The sequence below is a fragment of the Herpailurus yagouaroundi genome, unplaced genomic scaffold (assembly GCF_014898765.1).
Source record: "Herpailurus yagouaroundi ecotype Mexico unplaced genomic scaffold, PumYag 187, whole genome shotgun sequence".
NCBI classification, from domain to species: domain Eukaryota; kingdom Metazoa; phylum Chordata; class Mammalia; order Carnivora; family Felidae; genus Herpailurus; species Herpailurus yagouaroundi.
The window spans coordinates 31510232-31531564 of record NW_024412418.1 but is presented as its reverse complement, the minus strand read 5'-3'; the positions used below and the strand labels follow the sequence as shown (position 1 = coordinate 31531564).

General features: G+C 52.8%; 1 protein-coding gene across 4 annotated transcripts in view; it reads right to left on the bottom strand.

Moving 5' to 3' along the window:
- PTPN5 (protein tyrosine phosphatase non-receptor type 5) overlaps positions 1-21333 on the bottom strand; it is a 54877-nt gene that overhangs the window by 10315 nt on the left and 23229 nt on the right. For 3 of the 4 annotated variants that reach the window (XM_040495656.1, XM_040495659.1, XM_040495657.1), the window contains 5 exons: positions 3366-3559; positions 2697-2804; positions 2371-2448; positions 1643-1884; positions 267-456 (listed from right to left, as the gene is read on the bottom strand). In XM_040495656.1, coding sequence (XP_040351590.1) covers positions 267-456; positions 1643-1884; positions 2371-2448; positions 2697-2804; positions 3366-3559 — 812 coding nt within the window. The remainder of the gene's footprint in view (positions 1-266; positions 457-1642; positions 1885-2370; positions 2449-2696; positions 2805-3365; positions 3560-21333) is intronic. The other variant, XM_040495658.1, reaches the window with a different exon arrangement.

Sequence of the window (21333 nt, the reverse complement as noted above, 5' to 3'; positions counted from 1 at the left end):
AGTCACCCAGCGGAGCCCTCTGCACACATTAGCCATGTCTTTCATCCTTGCAACATTCCTATGATTTCTACCCGCATTTTCCAGGTGAGGAAACGGAGGCTCAGAGGGGAAGCAGCTCGCCCAAGATGGTGGGATTGCTGATAAGGAAATAACAAATCTATCAGATGCTGGGTTCTGGGCACCCCCACCACTGCCTTGCTAGGTGCGTGATCGGTGTGAGCAGAAAGGTCTACCCAGAGTGGCGTGACTGGCACGGGAGGACTCACAAAGAATTCTGCCTGCAGCAGGAAGGGGTCCAGGGCCTTCTCGTGAAGCTCCTTGGCCTGCAGGACACGGGAGGCGCTGAGCAGGTACTCGCGGGCTGACTCCTCACGTGGGGACATGAGATAGCCGAAGCCCTCCTCATTGCAGCCCGGTGTGCACATGTCCAGGGTCAGGGAGACATTGGAGCCCCTCCTGGAAGGACCGGGAAAGGGGGAGTGAGTCTCAGGGGTGGGGAGGTGGGGAGAGAGAGATCAAGGGTGGCAGCGGGAGGAGTGGGAGGGTGACAGCGCCCCTGACGGGAACAGCATGAGTCTCAGCTCCGGGGCTTAGGCCTGATTCCCCGTTTCCTGCCTCCTGCAATGGAGATGCTAACTGAGGTGGGGAGCTTGGGGCCCCAGTTCCAGAGGTTCCATCCAAGGCGGCCTCAACACAGCCCTCCCTGGACTCTCTTCTGTCACTGCCCAGAGGCAGTGCCCAGCCCTGTGGCCCCAGAAAGCTCATGAGAGAGGGCACCTGACTAGAGCAGGGAAGCGATGCTCTACCCTCCACATCATGGCCTTGGTCCCGCCAGTCCTGGCTGACGCTGGCCATGAGTCATGGAAATCTCATCCAGGAGAGGCCAGGCCCCTTGGCTGTCGGGGGAAGACGGAGTCCCGGGGCTGCATAGCAGCAGCAAAGATGTCTGCACTGGACAGGCTCTACCCCATTCGGTGTCTAAAGCGTCAACAGAACAGTCGAAGGGCGCTGACCACATAGAAAGGGAAAGCGAGTCCCAGAGAGGGGACAAGAACTGCCCAAGCTCACACAGTAAGGGAATCGCAGAGCTGAAACTAAAAGCTAGGTTTTCTGACTCCTCGTCCAGGGCTTCTTCCAAGATATCATGTGGAGAACTCAAACCTGGTGTGATCCAGCTTACCCAACGAGGCTCTGAAAAGGTGCTGACACCTCCCGAAGTATGTTCTGGGGAATACTCTGGGACATTCTATAAAAGCAGAGTGGTCAGCAGACTTTGAGGAATGCCACACGCTACCCGCTTGCTGATTTACAATGAACGCAAGTGTGTTACAGGCCCTGACAAGTCCTGTAATAAGGGAACCTACCCGAACTTACTTGAGCACGGCAGCGTATGTGTGAGCATGCACACACATACACCTGTATGTGCCTATGCGCTCGTGTGCACTAACGGCACTTCTCAGCATTTACCTTGGGGCACTCTGATCTATAGGAATCAGACCTGACGAGCATGTGTCTACACTGGCTAAACTAAGAGGCCAGCTCTATCCTGGGCCCTGGGAGTCAGAGTCAGGTGTCTGCCCTTCTGATGGGGAGCTGAGAGCTCAAAAGCCCATAGAGCCCACCCCTTCTCCACCCCTCCCACCTTTCCTGTAGACCCATGGACTTGACGGTGAGTGAGGCAGGGTCGGCCTCCGGCTTGATGTCCATCACAAAGTCAAACACAGGAGTCTCAGGGACAGGGTCCAGGTCTAGGAAGTCATCCTCGACCTTCTCTTCCATCCACTCGGAGTAGGTGAAGGAAGGCTGGCGGCTCACGGACTGGCGTCTATCCTCAGGGCGCGGTGGGGCGGGTGGCTCTGGGGGAGCCCTCAGGAGGTGCCACACCTAGTTGGGAAGACACAGCATTGTGGACCTGGGGCCGTGTCAGCTGGCCCCTGAGTGACGGGGTGTCCATGAGATGGAGTCCCCTGCCCTCAATGAGTCTAGAGCAGCCCCGCTCTCCTGGGAGCCGTCTGCATAGCACCGCCCTTCACCTAGATGGGAGTTTCCAGTCCCCACCCGACTCCCTGCCCCCACCCTCCCCCAACCCTCAGTCTCTTGTGGACTGAGGTCTTCTCGGTGGGGTGTGGGGCTCCTACACCAGTCTTCTCTGGCTTTAGTCCTTCCCTCAGCTTAGAACATCGCAAACCCATCTTCAAGAAGAAGGTGTCCCTCAACCCAGGCTGGGCTCACCAGTGGAAGGGCACAGATACCCTGTCCTTGCCCCGACCTGAAACATCTAGCTCGGAAATCAAGTGGGAGCTGGGGGGGGGGACTGGGCCTCGGGGTCACAGGAGGGGTGCACGGAGGTCAGGCCAAGAGGTACCTTACCAGGGTGGTAATGAGGATCACAGACAGAGTAACCAGCAGCAGATTGGGGACTTCCCAGGTCCCAATGCCCAGCCAGGCCTGGGGAACATGAGACAGACAGTCACCACAGGGTGGTGGTGGCGGGGGGGCCAAGTTCTCATTCATTCCGGCAGCGACAGAACTGAGGCTCTGAAAGCTTCTGACCAGGTCTGGGTGGGGAGCAGGGAGATGGGTTTCAGGGGCATGGAAGTATCTTCTGAACTCGGAGAAGCCCCATCCAGGGGTTGGTGGGGCTAGAGGTCCCCAGTCGCTCCCTCCTACCTTGGAGCTCCCTGGAGCTTACTCACCATGGGTCCCAGCTGTTCCGGGAGTGTGAGCAAGGAGGAGATGAGGTCTGTGGCATTCTGTGACCAGATGGGGCCATAGCCGCTGAGCCAGAGCACCCCGCAGGCAAGCTGGGGCAGCCAGGGGGAGCGGACTGAGTTTGGACCCTGGGCTCCTGGCCCCCATAGTCCCCCTGCAGAGCTCACCTGCAGCCTCAACCTGGCCCCCCCAAGGTCCAGACTACAGAGCTCAGGGAAGAGCCCAGGTACTGTGTGCGCAGAGCAGGCCTCAGGACTCTCCCTGGAGAAAAACTGACTGGAGGGAGCCAAGATAAAACCCTTCCCAGAAGGGACCCCCACCAGGTACCCACGTAAAAAGAAAAGTTTCCCAGAGTTGTATCTCCATAGATGGGAAATTCTCAGAGAGACCCCTGCAGGCCTGGCTGCTGGGGAGGCCTCAAGTCCTGCTTCTCGGGTTAGGGAAGGCAGGCTGTGAGGGTCTTAGCTGCTGAGGCTGTAGCTGAGACCTCCAGCCTCCTGTACACACCAGCCCGAGGGCTTGGAGTCACTGCGGGACACTGAGAAGGCCCCTCACCTCCCACGATCCCCAGGTGGCCATCCTGGGGAGGACGCGGGGGGCCGTCCCTCCACCTGCCCTCAGTCAGGCCCTTGTAAGGCCTGTGATATCCTTACCAGGAACTGGGAGGCAGCCAACAGGCACAGGCTGTTCCTGACAGGGAGGGAGTGGCTCCCGACGCCTCGAGGTGGTGGCTTCTGAGCTGGCTCTGAGGGCTGTGAAGGCGGTGGGGGCGGTGGCATTTCTCTCGGAGAGTCCGCGAGCCCTTCGGCCTGGTCCAGCGCCTCCATCACTACCGGCTGGGGGAGACCTGTGGAAGGCGGGACACGCGCCCGGTGACTCGGGTCCTGCCGACCCACGGCGGGCCGCTCCTTCTGGGGTTGCTGTGGCTTCCGCTCAATCTGGGATCAGTCAGCGTGGCTCCACTTCCAGCCGTCACCCTCGATTAGCAAAGCAATATTCACCTACCTTCGTCAGAAAGAGCTAAGTGTGGGTGGACAAATTATTTCTCTTTTATTTCTCCAGTAACAGAGTTAAAATGGCAGGAGGTTTTTCAGGGAGTTAGTTAGCATCGCCGTGTTTACGCAGCTCCGTTCTTTTCCATTTCTTAAGGAAACAAAAAACAACCACCTCACACTCAATTAAAAGAGAGAGAGAGGGGAAGAAAAAGACACGGCGTAACCAGGCCGTGACCCTGAACAGCCCTCCCACGCCCGCCCTCCGGATTCATGTCTTTTGGGGTCTGTGCCCCCTGGCTGAGGCTGGAGGCTGGACCCCGGGCAAGATCACAGCCATGCGGCCCTTCGCCACCTCAAGGCCACACCGTGGGGTGTGGAGGAAAATCTTGGTGTAGCAGACTTGGTATCAAAGGTCTAGTCCTGGGTCTGTCCCTGGCTGTGTGAACCTTGGAGAGTCACCCCCTCTCTGGGCTTTGTTTCCACACCCGGGAGACGGAGGTTCAGCTCCAACCCTTGGATTTCCTCCTGCTTTAGGGAGCCCTGGTGTTTCCTCTCAGATAATTTCAACACGGGGCTCTGCTACTATGAACGTGTGATCACCACTGGCTTACGTCTGAGGCGCCGGCTGAAATTTGGGATTCTGTCAGCACCCACGTTAGGGAGTCCCAGATGTTGGACGCCCTCCTTTGAACCCACCTGGTTTAATCTATTGCCAAGAAGAGAGGGACTAGCAAAGTGGGTGTGTGACAGCTTGGCGGTGGGGATGGGGCTGTCCATACAGCCCTGCGTCAATAGGACGATGGACCCCTTTTCTAGTCGGGTGATTAATAGAACACCCACAGCCAAGATCAGGTGAGGCCAACGGTTTTTCTGGCCGTGTGCTTGCTCGCTCACTGGACACGTCCTGAGCGTCTTCCATGGCCCGGATCGACGGTGTGGTGCCAAGGGCCCAGGTCCTGGTGGCGGCTGTATTTGTGTCTATCACAGGCCCCTCCTCCTAGATGCTGACCTGGTATGGCCCCCCACGTATGTGTTCCAGCCACACTCCTTGCAGTGCCTCAGGTGAGCTCACCTACCTGCCCCGCTCCCCACGCCTCCCCCTGTGCTTTGCCAACGCTATTCCCTCTGCCCGGAACATCCCTCCAGCATCCTGCTTCCCTCCCCTGCCCACTCCCCACACGCTGCCAAGTTAACTCCTATTCACCTTATAGAACTCAATCAGATGTCACCTACAGTAGGTCCTCCTCTGTCACATTTACCTAGCACCACGTGCCTCTCCATAACCACCACCAGCAAGGACACATGTGGAATGTGCAAGGCCCCGCTGTGGGTGCTTTAGACATGTGGATTCGTTCGCTCTGCACAGCACTCGTATGAAGTCAGTATGCCAGCTGTCCTCATTTTATAGACGAGGAAGAGGAGGTCCAGAGAGGGTCCAAGACTCTCCCCAGGTCACTTAGCTAATAAGTGGCTGAGGTGGGTTCAAACTGAGGCATATAGACGGGCTCCGGGCTACACGGCACTGGCCTTGGTTTGTAAAATTATTTGTTGAGTATCCTCTCTCCCACTTGTCTGTAAGTTCCATGAGGGTGGGAGTGGTGTCGGTTTTTTGTTCATCACGACTGCCCACAGCATCTAGCAAAGCCCTGGCATGTAAGTCTGTAATAAATATTTACCAAATGAGCGAGTGATGGTAGGCAAGTGCTAAGTTTCCACTCAGTTTTCTTACCAGATAAATGGGGATAACCACGTATTGCTTTGGGAAGCTATGATGAAGAGAGTCAATACTATAAATGAAACACTCCGCATGGCACCTGGCGTCCAGCCAGCGTTCAATAAATGTCAGATGATGGTAACAATGTTAGCACATAACCCCTGCCTTCGCCAGGCTCCCAGTCTCATGGGTGAAACAGACCAATGGATACGTGCCTCTCATCCAGTGCATTTCCTGGAAGATCAAAGTGCTGGTGTAGTTACTTTTGAAGGTTATCCACTTTTGCCCATGGAGGCCACCTACATGAGCAGACAGCTCAGATCCTGACCAGCAAGGTGAAAAAGGAAAAGCCTCTGCTAAGAGATGGATCATGCAGGAAGCCGAGAGTTTCCTCTGTTGAGAAGCAGAGGCTGGATGACTCAAGTGGCAAGGTCTCCCTTCACACCCTCAGAAAATGCAGAAGTGTGATGCCCCACACGGAAGGGTGGGAGGGGTACAGGGTCACCTGGCTAGGCTCTGCAGTCACACTCCGTGGACCTCGGGCAGTCCCTTCTTCTCCCTGTGTCTCAGTTTGCTTCTCTGCAAAAAAGAGGGGCTCGACCTAGAACTTGGTGCTTCTCAGGTGTTTCTGCCATCCTCAGAGAGGGGCCATGGGTCTTTGTGGAATAAGAGGAACACGCAATGTTGGGCTTTTGCTGTTTTAAAATTCATGGGTGCTCTGTGTTCTATACTATGGTATATCTGTACTTGTTTTGATATTAAAATAATGGGCTTTTTCCCCTCCCAAAGCTTCGAATCAAATTTCTCCTTCAGGAAAATGTGCTACAATTCATCCTGTGGCTCTGCCCTCAGGGGTACACGCACCCCAGTCTGGGAAGCACGGAACCCGCCTGCAATAAAACATGCTGCTGTTACAAAAGATCCTGTAAATGAATATTTAATATCATGGAAAGAAATTTCGATGGCATGGAGAAAGGCACGGTGACAAAACAGTATGATCTCCTTGGCCTTAAAAATTAAGCAAGTATAAATGTGCGTGTAAGAAGGTGGCAAATACCCACCGTAAGATGAGACGTTAACATGTGACAGTGCTCGGGGAGCATGCGGCCCAGCAAACCCCTGGCACACAGTAAGTGCTCAATAAATGTTGTACGCGGTAAGTGGGACCAACCGAAGCCAGGTGTTAACAACAGTCCTTTGGAAGGGGGAGGTGACAAGGTGATTTTTTTCATTGTTTACGTATTACAAATTTCTTCCAATAGATACATGCAATGATATGTAGCTACATATATGCACATACACATGCAAACATACATGTACACAGATACATGTATTTATTTACAGAGAAAGAGACATTTTAAAAAAGAGATCACTGCTCTGAGTTCAGATACCATGAGGCCTCGTTAATACTCCTAGGTTCTGGGCCCTGACTGTCACACCTAAATGCACAAGGTGGGATACAAGAGAGTGAGAGAGTATATACACAGCTCTGTGACCCACCCAGCATGTAAGAGGCACTCAGAAGACAAACCCCCTGATGACGCGTGATCATCACTTTTCCATACAAAAGATGGCAGGTTAACTGCCTTGCACCTTGGGGGGGGGGCGGGGGGGAGCATTAAAAAAAAATTGCAGGCTGGTTGGGCCCTCTATCCACATCTCAAAGAGAAAAAGTGAGGCTGGTTTTTATTTTGTTTTGTTTTGAAATCCAGAGAGCACCTGGAAGTCCTGGGGGCCAGATGAATCCAACTGATGGGTATTCACTCAGCACCTGGGAGACGTTCACCTTTCAGAGCAGAGTTTACTGAGAAGTTTTTCTGGGCAGAAAGCGGATGTTTAATTCAGGAAGATACAGTTTTTTAAGTTTATTTTGAGACAGAGAGAGAGAGAGAGAGAGAGAGAGAGAACGAGAGTGGGGGAGGCGCATAGAGAGAGAATTGCAAGCAGGCTTAGACTCGAGTGGGGCTCGATCCCATGAAGTGACCTGAGCTGAAATCAAGAGTGGATGCTTAACTGAGCCACCCAGGCGCCCCAGGAAGGTACATTTCCAAACACACAGAATACTCTGCATATAATTTTGGAGAGGATCCACAGACGTCACGTAAAGAACCTCTGATCTCGGGGTTGGAGTAGAGGTCTGTGATAGAAAGTAGTGGAAAATTTGGTGGAGAACAGGTCTGGGAACTCATCTCTCTTTTAGTCTCTGTTCATTCAGCCATGAGTCCAACACACACACTTATTGAGCACCAACTGTATACTTTGCCAAACCCCGGGCCGGGCTCCGGGGGACACAACAGTGAATGAAAAGCAGTCGCCGGCCAACAAGGACCACCGTGGTCCTGGCCCCATTTGTCTTTTTGGCTCCTGGTCCCTCTCCTAGAGATGAGGTCACTCTTGTTCTTGCCCTGCCCACCTTCCAGTCACTATCCCGCTCTGGGAGCGACACCAGCACCTCACCAGGCAGGCTTGCTTCCCTCGGCAGCCCCGTGAGGTAGACATTCTCATCATCGGCCCCGTTTTGTCGGTGAGAGGCGGCCGCTTGTGTCAAGGGCTGGCTTTTCAATAGTTCACAGCGAGGTAGCTGCTCTGCCACGCATGAAACCCTGACTCAGAGGCAGCTTGCTGACAGTGATTTAACATCGGGCTCCTCACGGGCTTGCCTCCTGCGCAGGGTGAAGGGGATTTTCCAGGCATGGAAATCGAGGCTTACAGAGGTCAAATGGCTCGCCCAAGTCAGTGAAGACCTGAGATTCCAACCCAGGGCCTCCTGACACAGACCGAGCCTTCCGTTTTGCCACGCTGCTTATCAGGAAGGGTCACTGCAGCAAAGGAGAGAGAGGCGGTGAGAGCCTGGGAGGGAGTCCCTGCGTCTGGGGAAAATCCTGAACCCTAACCAGCTGCACGGGGGAGGGGGTGGGGTGCAGCATTTGTGCCCAATCCCCCCTGACGGATCCTCAATGGCCACACGGTGTGGAGGGAAGAAGCACGGGAAGGCAGGGGCTCAGTATCCCTGGCCAAAGCTCTGGGGCCCCTGGGTAAGGCTTGCAAGCAAACAGCCTTCGGATTTTACCCCGGGCTTATGGAAGCCCTCTGATCGCTCTCCTGTCACCTAGCACCTGAATCCCACCATTCAACTCTGCAGCTACCATGGGCCCTGGGGCTGGCGCCGCCTGAGCTCCAGAACCCAAGGCTGCTGCTGTCAGTGACTCATCCTTCGAGCACTCCGGCTGCCAGCCCACCGGAACTGGAACAGGAGGCTGGCTCAGCCTGTTCCTGTTTACATGACGAAGGAGGTTCTGTCCCATTCAGCTTTTCTTCCTTCCCCAAACATGGCCACGAGTGACTTCTCAGCCATGCCCACATACTCACAGGGGGCCCTGACCAACAGAACATCACGCTCAGTCCCGAGCAGGCTCTTGGAATTGCTGACAGTCAGAGCCTGACAGCCCCCAAGGGGCATCTGGTCTCATCTGCTAGTTTCAGACAGGGAAGCTCAGGACGGAGAAGGGGAGGGGCTCACTCAGGGCCAGGAAGTGGCAGAACTGGGGTTTGAACCCAGGTCTGTGGACCTCCGCGACCCATGATCTTTCTGCTATTTCCCAGAAAGATCTGGAAACCACGAGAGGATGAGGCATGGCAGACCACTCAGGCCTATTCTGAGGTTTTGTTTGGGGAAGCCCTGAATGTAGAACCAAGGGAGGTAGGTGCTGCCAGGGGAACAGAGAAGGGGTGGAAGAGTCTAGAAGGAAGAGGCCCAATCAGCTATTTCTGCCACCACAACTATCACACTCCTCAGCGACGTCCTGGGCTGGGAGAGGGACAACCTGGCCTCAAAAGGCATGGGCACTGCCATGGACTCTGTCCCCCCTGGGAGAGGCTAGACTGGTGGTCTCCGTTTTCTGTCTTTTGGGGGGGGTGGGTGTGAAAGGCAAACTAGGAGTCAGAGGGGATGTGGTGGAGGGTGAGAAGATTCCCCAAAACAACATTTTCATTTGACATTCACCAAGCACCTGTCCTAGGCTCTTGAGGCTGTTTTATGTCTCAATCCTAACACTGACCAGCAGGACTCCTGGGCGTGAGAAGAGCCCTGGCAAAAAAGAAAAAAAAAAAAATTCTAGCCTGTCTGGGCAAAGGCAGACTGATGGTGGGTGTGGGGTCCTGGAAGTCTGCACTGGCTCCCTATAACATGTCTACCGCACGAGTCCTGCTGATCAGCGAGCAAGAAGGCAGACATACCCTTAGAAGGAGGTAGTGAGATGACAAGAACTGGGGCTGGCAGTGAGTTAAGTACTCCAGATGGGAAGCTGGCTGAGGGTAAGGCCAAGTCTTGTTCACTGCTGCATTCCCCAGCAGTGCAAGCAGGATGGCTTGGGAAAAGGAAACCAATTTCAGCCTAAGAAGATTCTGGAATAGGACATGGGTGCTCACCATTTACCAGCTACGTGACTTAGGCAGGCCATTTAACCTCCGCGTAACTTGATTCCTGTGGTGGTTTTCAAATATGTCTGTGAGTTCCTCAACATTCTTCCCATCGATGGGAGTGGAGTCTATGTCCCTTCCCCCTGAATTAGATGAGCGCCTTGAAGATGGGAATGTGGCAGAAGGTGATGAGTGGCCGTTGAGGCTAGGTTAGAAAAGTTCTTGCAGCTTCTGCTGCTTCTCTCTGGACGCTTGCTCTGGAAACCTTCAGCAGTCATGTAAAAAAAAAAAAAAAGTAGCTACCCTGAGACCTTGCAGGGGGAGAAAGAGAGAGAGAGAGAGAGAGAGAGAGAGAGAGAGAGAGAGAGAGGGAAACTTGAGAATGAGATGGTGAATGCATTAAGATGCGTTAGGTGCTCTGGAAAATTTGAATGCTGAAAAGAAACCATCCACCTTGACCTTCAGCGCACAGGCCAATACAGCAAGAGGGTACCTGCACCTTAGGCCCCCTAGAGTTTGATAATCAAACTACCCTATGTATGGGACTTTGGTTTTAAAGCTGATGTTCTGAGAACTCACCTCAAGCAAGGTGAGAAATTTGTACCACAAAGGAGGGGGTGGACAGCTATACTATTCTCCTTCCTGTCTGATGCCGAATTCTCCAGAACTTTCCTTAGTGACTTGCTTCAAGCTAGGGACCCTGGTTCTCAGATCAATACAAAGTGCAAGCCTGTGGGTGTGAGGTTTGGGCTATACAAGCTCTGCTTCCTCCAAGCCACAGAATTCAATTTTGTCCTTCCTCTTTCTTTCTTTTTTTTAATGTTTATTGATTTTTGAGACAGAGAGAGACAGAGCATGAACGGGGGAGGGTCAGAGAGAGAGGGAGACACAGAATCAGCAGCAGGCTCCAGGCTCTGAACCATCAGCCCAGAGCCCGACGCGGGGCTTGAACTCACAGAGCATGAGATCGTGATCTGAGCTGAAGTCGGATGCTTAACCGACTGAGCCACCCAAGCACCCCGATTTTGTCCTTCCTCTTAACCAGCCTAGCAAAGCACAGCGTCTAGCACCCCCTGACTGCTTTACAAATACCAACCCGTTCAGGCCTTATGACCAGCCTATGAGATAGGTGAGAGGACTGTCCTCTTTCACAGACAGGACACCAGGAATTCAGGAGGCCAAGTGACTTGCCCAAGGCCATCGCAGCTGGTGAAGAGCAGAGCCAGGCCTCAGACCCAGGTGGCTGTGTTTCAACATCTGTCTTCCTGACCAGACCCCATGTTGCCCGCCCTCTGCCTGGGCCTCCACTGTTTCTTCCTCCTGCCTGTCAGGGGAAGTCAGCCTGGGAAAAGAGCTCCAGCCCATTCTAGGACAGAAGGGGACAGGGACCACCCCAGGATGGAGGGGAGATTAGCACCATCACACCCCAGCATGGGGGCAGGGTCGGGAGTGGGAGGGGCTCTAAGGGCGGGGTGGGCAGAGAAAAGCAGGATCGGGATGTAGATGAGGGGCAGGGGTCTGGGAACTCAGGTCTCCCTCGATGTTCAGTTTGGAGCAGGGGAGGCGGGGGTGGGGGTGGGCAGGGGTGCTGAGGACCGTCTGTGGACACCTGAGAGACTGTGCTAGGGGAGTGCGCGTGTTAAGAGGCGAGAATAGGACCCATGAGCGGATGCTCTCAGTAGGCAGATTTAAGTAACAAAAAATATCTCCAGGACCTGACCTTGTAGTTCCTCCCATCCCCCAAAAGTGGCTTTGTTTCTGGGGAGGCAGCTTTTCTAGCGGCTTGTGGCAAAAGCTTTGGAGCCACACCAACTTAGGTTTGATGCCTGGCTTTGCCATTTGCTACCTCTGTGGCCTCCAGTAAGTGACTTAATCTCTCCTCTGGACAACAGGTATAGTAAGACTTGCCTGTTGGAGTTTGAGGATACCATAAGGTAAAACACGCCAAGTGCTTAGTCTGGTGCCCGGCACATGGTGAATGAACAGTAGCAGAATTTAGAGAGGAGGAGGAGGAAGAGGGGAAAGGGAAGGGAGAGGGAGGGAGGGGCAGCAGTAAGGACTTCCTTTTCATCTCTGCCTGCTGGGCCCCCCAGGAGGACAATAGATGCCTTGCTCCCTCCAGGGCAGGAGCTGTGAGGCTGTAGGCCTGCAACTGGGGTTGGTGGAGAGAGTGGGCATGGACTGAGGGTGGCAGAAGGGAGGGGGGCATCTTTGTCTCTGCCAGTGCATTAAATCCAGAATGCTAACAAGCTTTCAAAACAAAACACAACTCAAGTAATCTTTCGATGGGATATAATGAAATGGTTCTATGTGAAATTGCAAACAGCTTTGTTGCTACAAACAAAGCCTCAGTTCTTGGTGCCTCTCTGGAGCGGGGGCCCAGAAGTACAAGGGTGAAAAGGGTCAACGAAACTCTGTGGGTGCGGGCCACCCCCCGCTGCCCACGCTGAGAACTGAAAGAACTGACAGAGAGGCCCTGGGGTGACGGGGTGCCAGAGGTCCTAAGTGCCTGAGGCTTAAACACAAACGCATGGCAAGGAAGGGACAGACTTGAGAGTCAGTCTACCGCCCATTTCACAGCTGAGGAAACTGAGGTTCAGAGAGTCAGAGGCAGAACGAGGATTGACGCGTGTGTCTCTAACCCTCTAATTCTGTGCTCGCTGGCGAAGCCAGCATGGGAAGTTTCACAGGCACTGGCAGTGGGTTATCTGAAGGGCAGAGGCCTAAGGCCCTATGGCCGCAGAGGCCTGAGCCCTGGCTTGGGGTTCTTTGGCAAGTACAGGAAAGTCCAGGTGGCAGGAAGGGAGACTCTCAGGATAGCAGCGTCCACAAATCCCAAGCCTCTAGAGGCTGCCATCCTGGGGTGGCCCCCTGCAACCGGGGAGCCTCACAATGTTGGTAAAGTGTCGAGGGGCCGCGACGGCAGTCCTACCTCTGCCTCTAGCGAGCTATGTGGCCCAGGGCTTCTCACTGCCTCCAGGGCCTCTGAGGCCTTCTATAAATTCAAAGAGTGTGACCAGGGGCCTTTAAGGGCCCTTCCAGTGCTAAAGGCACACACCCATTTTTAAAAAACAAATCTGAGTCCCTGCTTTAATTTAATTCAATGGTTTCCCCTTGTTCTTAGGATAAAGACCAAACTCTATCATGGTCAACAATAAAGGCCCAGCATGCGCTGGCCCCTGCTTACCTCCCCAGCCTCCACTCATACCACCTTCTTCCTAGCTCTCCCTCTCTAGCTTCTTCCAGATCCTCTGCTGGAACTGGCCTGGGAAGCCAGTTCTGGAAACCAGTGGTTCTGCTCCAAGAAATTCTCACCCAGTCCCTAAGGGAGCATGTACGCTCATACTCTCTGTGGTAGGGGTGGGAGAGGTGGGGGGATCTCCATGTCCTTCGCTTGGAGGAGCTGGCAGGCCATGTCCGGGGACACGCTGGGGAGTACTGTGCAGTCCTTAGAGGCAAAGAGTCAGAGTACATGCAGCACCACACGATGGATCTTGGGAACAGCGCGGTCAGAGTGGACAGAACGAGATCTAACACAACCCAGTGAATACAGATTAAAAACACACGCACACAAAATACCGCCGCGCATTCTGCAAGAGCACACAGAGAGACACGCGGAAAACACACGCTGAACACATTCACTACGGGGAGGAGTATGGCAGTGGGAGAAAAAGGAGAATGAATAAGTGGAGAAAACCAGACAGGAGCCTCCTGTAGACCACTGAGGATAACGGGGCTGCGCACCCACGAGTATGACTGGCAACACGCTAATACCTGAAGCGATCATTGCCTGCCTCCCCCAAGGAAACATGAGACAAAACCACCACCGAGTTGTGAGTTGGATCAAGGCCCAACGGGGAAGGAACAATGGCCGAAGGAAGGAAGGCCTGTCATCTTGTCTGGGTCCTGGACCTGGGCGGGCTGAAGAGAGGGACACTGCTCTTCTGGCCCCATGGCAGGTTCTGGCTGCCTGGGAATCGATGCCCTCTTTAGGGGGCAGGGCTCACGGACTTGGCTGAAGCAAAGCCAACTGCCAAGGAGACCCCTGAGCCTCTTTCTCTCTGAGCTCCTTCACCAACATATTATCTGAATCATTTTGTTGGATTTCTCCAGGGAGGGGGGATTTCGGGGCCTAGTGGCTGTCTCCACAGATGCCCCCAGAGGATTAACTGGCCCCCATTAAGACCCTTGGGGTTGGGTCAGCCTGAGATTCTGGTCCCGCCAGGCTGAGCGACCCAACCTAGAGGGAGGTGGCTCACCCCAGACAACCTCCGCTACCCCCAACTACCACTCTTGCCTGGCAAGGATTAATTAATATTCTTGGGTGGCTAATCATTTTTTAAATGATTTTGGAATATATGGGGGGGGGAACCCTAATAAGAACATAAAGGAAACTCAAGTCACTCATAATCCTACCACGCCGAGACAGGCACTGGTTTCCTTCTGACATATTTTCTGGTATTTTTTCTTTCTTTGTGGGTGGATTTTTTCCCTCATAAGTCATTCTGTATAGAGGCGTATCCTTAGAATATGCCTCTTTTGGGGCGCCTGGGTGGTGCAGTCGGTTAAGCGTCCGACTTCAACCAGGTCACAATCTCACGGTCCGTGAGTTCGAGCCCCGCGTCGGGCTCTGGGCTGATGGCTCAGAGCCTGGAGCCTGTTTCCGATTCTGTGTCTCCCTCTCTCTCTGCCCCTCGCCCGTTCATGCTGTCTCTCTCTGTCCCAAAAATAAATAAACGTTGAAAAAAAAATTTAAAAAAGAATATGCCTCTTTGGATTTCAAGGGTTCAACTTTTAAGCAGTATGGCAGACAGCCTCCAAGGTGCCCTAACGATCCTTACCTCCTGGTATTCACGCTGAGATGCCAGACATGTAAGAAAAGCTTTCTTGGCCCTTCTATCCCAGCCCAGCACCAGGTGAATACAGCTGAGGGAGTGACCTCAGTTGAAGACACATGAGCAGAAGAATCACCCAGCTGGGACCTCCAAGACCCCCTGAATCATGAGCAAATAAGAGGTTGTGGTTTTAAGCCACAAAGCTTTGAGACCATTTGTTATAGCTTAAGCAAATAGCAATAGATTATAGCAAATAGCTATAGATTAATCTATAGCAATAGATTAAGCAAAACAAGAGGCTGGGACTTGAAAAGAAGAAATGGGCTCAAATGAAAAGACGAGATTTTTTTTTTTTAAGGTATAAAGAACTTCCTGGGAGCTGGAGTGATGAGTCCCTGGGCCAGGCCCAGGAGAAAGAGGCCAGCATCTGTCACTGCATATCTTAGGGATGCCACAGATGTCCATTTGTTTGAAAGGTCTTTAGCAATATCCTGTGTGGAGGCAGATAGCCTTTCTTCCCATTGTGAACACTCCAGTCACATCACACATCCAGGTAACTCTCTAAGAATATCAGAACCATTTCTATACTGACGGAGGAAAATGGGTGATTGTCCCTCCCTGCAACCCTGGCCCCTTTCCCCACCTGACTCTGCAAGTAGACAACGCTGCCCCATGTGTCTGTGCTGGTTCAGGCCTGCGGCGGGGAGTCAAGAAAGACCCACAAAGCTATACTGTCCATTCCAGGGCTGAAGGACTGGCGGGGGACTTGATGCCCGGGCCCTTGGGAATATGCGGAGGGTTTTCTGTTCACACTCCATATCCCGGAACAATCCTCACCACCATTATAAGCTAGCATCTACAGGGCACTCAGCATGCATCAGCTTATTTAACCCTCACAAGATCTCTGTAAAGATCTCATCACAGTACTATCTCCTTTCAGAGTAAAGGATATGGAACCCGAAGCAGTCAGATAATTTACCCGAGGTGACACTGCTGGTCAGTGGCAGAGCTGAGATTCGAACCCAGATTGGTCTGCCTTCCCACAGCATCCCAAGACGCAGCTACATGGGTTCGTCCCTCCATATCTGCCCTGGTATCTGAGAAGAGTTACCCTATACCATCACTAATCAGTAGTACCTGGGTTGGTACTTCTTTTCCCAATACAATGGTATCATTACACAATGCTCTCCAATTAGGGTTCTTAGCACATCCAAATGCTGGTTTTTTTTTTTTTTTTTTTTTTTTTTCTTCTCTAGTTTCCATTCTGAAGACTCAAGACAAAGACGATTCACTGTACCGCTAGCCGGTAAACAATCCCAAATGCATTAAAAACTTTGGATGAAAACAGAACCCCAATTATACAAAGAAATAAAAGCCAACAGAACCCAGGCTGCTGTCGACAGGCACAAGACCCCTCAGCAGTACAACTATATCCCCCCAGGCCTGTCTTCTCTATGTTTGTTTATCTGGGCTCCTGCACTTCCTACTAGACCAGTGTGAACCAATACTAGGTACCAGTCGGAGAGGTTTTGCTGAGAAAAAGGGTGAGGAGATGGGAGACATTATGAGGTTAATCTGTTCCTTAAAATGCTTTGATAGCTGGTCCCAAAAGACACGAACCAGGACCAGGCCCCTGCTCACCCCTCAGGTGACAATTTAAAGGCCATTTCTTCTGGGAAGACTTCCGTGACCCCCCCAAGATAAGGTTACATTATTGGTACACCCTTCCATGGTGCCTTCCTCCTTGAAAGCAGGAACCAGGGTCTGTCTCACTCTTCACTGGGTCACCAAGGCCTGGCACAGCCTTGGGTATGGAGTGGATGCTCAATAAAAGTTTGTCAAATTGATAAAAGGGCTTTTCTTTTAAAAAAAAATTTTTTTTTTAAATGTGTATTTATTTTTGAGAGAGTGACAGAGCGAGTCGGGGAGGGCAGAGTGAGAGGGAGGCACACAGAATCTGCAGCAGGCTCCAGGATCTGAGCCGTCAGCACAGAGCCTGACGCGGGGCTTGAACCCACCAACCATGAGATCATGACCTGAGCTGAAGTTGGATGCTTAATTGACTGAGCCACCAAGGTGCCCCGATAAAAGCGTTTTTCAATTGGCCCTTCTTCCTGGTTTCTGGCCCAAGGCCTTGTCTGTGTCATGATGGGACAGCTGTGAAAACTATAATGTGACCCTCTGTGATGGCCAGGGGCAGTCACTGCAGGTTAGGGTAATGAAGATTTCCTCAATAGTGATATCCCCTTTACTGTATAAAAGGCCACCCAGGATGGGCAGTGGGCCTCTAGCTGACACCTAGACATTGTCCCCTTCCAAAGAGGGTCAGCTTGATACCCGTGATGATTTAGAACCTAGGGCTGGGCGGAAGGTAGCCTTTAAGGCACTAGAACTCAGGTGGGAGTCAGTACAAGAGTCACCAAGAGGCCAGCTGGGCAACGGCCTACTCAGGCCTTCAGGGTCTACTCACAACCTTGCACAGAATCGGTTAATCATGGCACACTTAAATCCCAGGGTGGCGGTGACTGTCATGGCTCCAGCCAGCTGTCGGCTGTGGGATGCTGTGGGAGCACCTTATTTCTAAAAGCAGAGCTGTCCTCAGACCCAGGCTGAGGCCCTTCCCCTCTGGCCATGCCAGTCCCCATGGGGCAAGGAGTCCACAGGGCCCAGTGGGTGTGCCCACGCTTTCCCTTCCAGGCCATGCTCTGGCTACTAGAACTCTCTAACCAAACATCCTGAAGCCTGCACAGGTGCAGTAGACCCTCCTGCGGCTGGACGTGGCCTCCTGCCTGGGTACCTTTAGGTTTGAGGGGTGGCCGAAGGGCTGCATCGGGGTGGCATGTGGACCATGTTTGGACCCACAGACTGACGTGCCCACATGCCACACAAGGGCCCTTGCAGAGCAGGACTCAGCAGAGGGTGGTGTGCCACCAGGGGCCTCTTCTGCAGTGTGGCCTTGGTCCCTACAAATGTCAGGAGCAGGCCAGCCCTGGGCACGCCCCCTGGAGACAGTGCGAGCAACACCTGGTGATGTCATGCCATCACTAGCACCTACGGTGGCCTTATCCACCTCCTTCCTCCAGCCCGTACCCCAAAGGAAGCTGCTGGTGCCAGCTGGGGAAGGAGTGGAGGCCCCAGCATCAGCGGGGCTGGCTGGTTTCTTGCAAATATGAACACCTACACATGGTTGGGGGGGGTTGGGATAGTGTGAGTTTGAATGTATAAATGTGTTTGGGTGAATGTGAGCAAGTAAATGAGCAAGGAAAGGGGAGTGAGAGAAAAGAACAGGAGAGTGACCATGTGTGCAAGACTGTGTGCATGAGGGAGAAGAAAAAAGCGCGTGCGCGCGTGTGTGTGTGTGTGTGTGTGCACACACGCACAGAAGAGCAGAGAGGGGACACCAGCGCCTGGGACTGTGCACAGCTGAGGGCCTGGGCAAAGGGTAGAGAATGGTAGGGAAGGAGTGTGCCCGCTCGTCTATAAGTGTACATGAGAAGGGGCATGGCTGCGGAAGAGAAAGAGACCTAAAGCGGGAATGACGGAGCAGGCAGATCAGTCTGGATGATGGCCCCATGGAGCCAAGAGATCCCAAGTGCGCAAGAGGAAGGAGGCTCGCAGGTGCGGGAGCTTCAAGTGGGTGTGCGCCCGTGGGGCTGCATGAGGCAGAGAGAGGTGGGGCGTGTGCCTGGGGAGCTGCGTGTGGGTATGTGCACGTGCACACACGAGCACGGGGCTGGGACAAGTGAGCACTAAGACAAGCGTGTGAGCACAGGCGGGCAGTGCCCCGGGGGGTGTGGGTGAGCGAGCCTGTCCCGAGGCAGCTGTGGGCTGCCGGGGGGGGGGGGGGGGGTGCTGGCGATGCCTGAGGATGTTTCCACCCAGAAATCTCCATCTGGGAGGACTCCGCGACCTGCTTGGTGCTGATTCAGGTCCGGGTGACCGTGGCCGGGCGTGTTGGCCATGCCGCCCCTTGCTGGCGGTGCGTGTGGGAACACGTGAGTCACGCAGGCACGGCTAGCCCTCATTCCACCTCGTCTCGCCCCGCAGGAAGCCAGCTGGGAGGGGAACAGATTACTGGAGGGCTGTATTTTTACCCCATCATTATGCAATCGCTTGCAATGCCCGTGAGCTCATCCTCTGAAGGCCTTGCACCCCGATTCTCTCAGCCTTTACAAGCGCCCCCCTCCTTTCATGTCCAGGTTGCTGCTCAGGTCAGTGGTTCTGACTGATGAGCATTTATGGAAGTCTGCTTCTTACCAGGTTCTGGGACCATCCTACTTACAATGCCAAACCACCCCCCAGGTCCTTTCTCATGCCTCCTTCTTGGCTTTAATTTTCTCCACAGCACTTACCACTATCTGCCATGCTAAATATTTTATTTATGTTACTCAGTGTCTATCTTTCTCTAAATAGCGATGCCTATAGCTCACTTGCTATGTGCCAGGTACCGTTCTGAGCTTTTCATTAACTCATGTGATCTTACAACAACTCTGCATGGTAGTAAATAGTATTCTTTTTTTTAATTTTATTTTTCTTAATGTTTATTTTTGAGAGAATAAGAGTGCGAGTGGGGGAGGGGCCGAGAGAGAGGGAGACACAGAATCCGAAGCAGGCTCCAGGCTCTGAGCTGTCAGCAAAGAGCCCGATGCGGGGCTTGAACCTGTGAATTGTGAGATCATGACCTGAGCCCCAAAGTCAGTCGCTCAACCGACTGAGCCACCCAGGTACCCCAGTATTCTTGATTAAATTTTGTAAAATCAAGGCACAGAAAGGTTAAATAGCTTGCCCATGATCATCCCAGGGGCAAGTGGTGGAATCAAGCCTAGGTCCAGAGTCCCTGCTCTTACTCAGCACACAACACTGCCCTGTGAGTGTGGAGATTTTCTGTTTGGTTCACTGTTGAATCTTTACTGCTTACAGGAGTGCCCTGTGCAGGCAGGTGCTCAACGAACAGTCATCCAATGAATGAAGAAATGAGTGAATGAAGGCTGGTCATGGAAGATGAAACAGATAGGCATTTGCTTTCAAAGAACTCATGGTCCCATGGAGGAAGCAGGGTAGAACATCATTGCAAAACATCATTGCAAAATCCAATCACAATGGCATCATGAGAGTCTAGAGGGGCCTATGACTTGCCTAGCCCTTGGAAGGAAGTGCTTTCCAGAAGAATGCAGATAAGGCAGGCACAGTGACACTGCCCACCTCTTGCAGGCTCCTCCCTGGGGACAGACACACCCTAGCTCTTCCTGCTTCAGTTCCCAGGGTGCCAGAAAATGATGGGTGTCCACAGTGACAATGGCGGCAGAATGGGGGAAGTGGCCAGGGGCATGGGCTCTGGAAAGAGACTGCACGAAGTGAACCCTCACTCTACCAAACACTAGCTATGTGACCTTGGACAGACTCTCACTTCCCTGGGCCTTGGTCCTCTCATCTCTAAGTTGGGACAGGAAATGATGTGAACTACTTAGGGCAGTGGACAGGATCACGTGCGATGTGCATATGAGAGTATTTAGAACAGTGCCTATCATAAGGAAGGCAATGTGCCGGCTCCAAAGGAGATGACCAATACTCCTCTTCCATTCTGAGTCGGCTGCTGGCTTTTGGGGAGGATTGGAATTTACCCTATTATTCTTATTACTGTAGTCTCTCTCCTGTGGTTCCACCCCATTTTCCAGAAGCGGCTCACAGCCAGGCAAGGACAAGTCTGTTTTATTCACCACTGTATTCCTAGCACCTAGGATAATACCTGACACATAGTAGGTGCTCAAAAAGCATTTGTGGAATGAATGTTTGTGTGATTATATTTATTTAATTCCTGTAAGGATAAATATACCGCTGTGAGGATAAACACTTGTATTGCTGTTGTTTCCATTTGCAAATGAGGACTAGAGGCCCAGCAAAGGGTAAGGGACTTGTCCATAAACAGCCTAAAGCCAGACTCAAATGCCAAAGCCGCTGCCCTTCCCTTCACACTGTGCTCCTTTCTGGACTCCTATACATCATGTCCTATTTTCCGTGGATTTTTTCTAGCCAGCGGGCCATCCCCGGTCGTACAATCATCTCTGAATTCTATGACTCATATCTGAATCACAGAACGCTTAATAGTTGAAAGGGACTTTTGATGTCATCTCGACCTCCCACCCATTGTGGAAATTTCCTCTCCACTGTCTATCCAGACAATGCTTGAATGCCTCCAGTGATGGAACACTCATTTTCCTCCTCTTGAATTATCCAGCTCTACGACCGGACCACTTTCAGAGTCAGGAAGAAAGTTCTGCATCCCGTGGGCCAGCAGGCCTCTCTTTAATTTCTCCGTATCTGGTTTACGCCAGCCGCTTAAGACACGCAGTACGAATCTGCTGCCCCCTCCACAAAGACAACCTTTCATATAATCACAGACAGCTCTCATATCCCTCTGGAGAATTCTGTTCTTCAAGCTAGCTGTTTCGGGTCCCCAAAAGGGCACCTGTAAGATGACACCCATCCTAGACCATCTCAATAGGCCTTCCAAAGTGTTTTGAGCAATGGCACCCCCTCCTGGACACAGCATGAACTGCACCAAAGGGCTCAATCCTTACCTGGAGGCCCGAGAAAGCTTCCCCAGTAGCTGGGCCACTGGCTCAAGGTGTGAGTAAAATAACTACCTATTGTAAAGAAT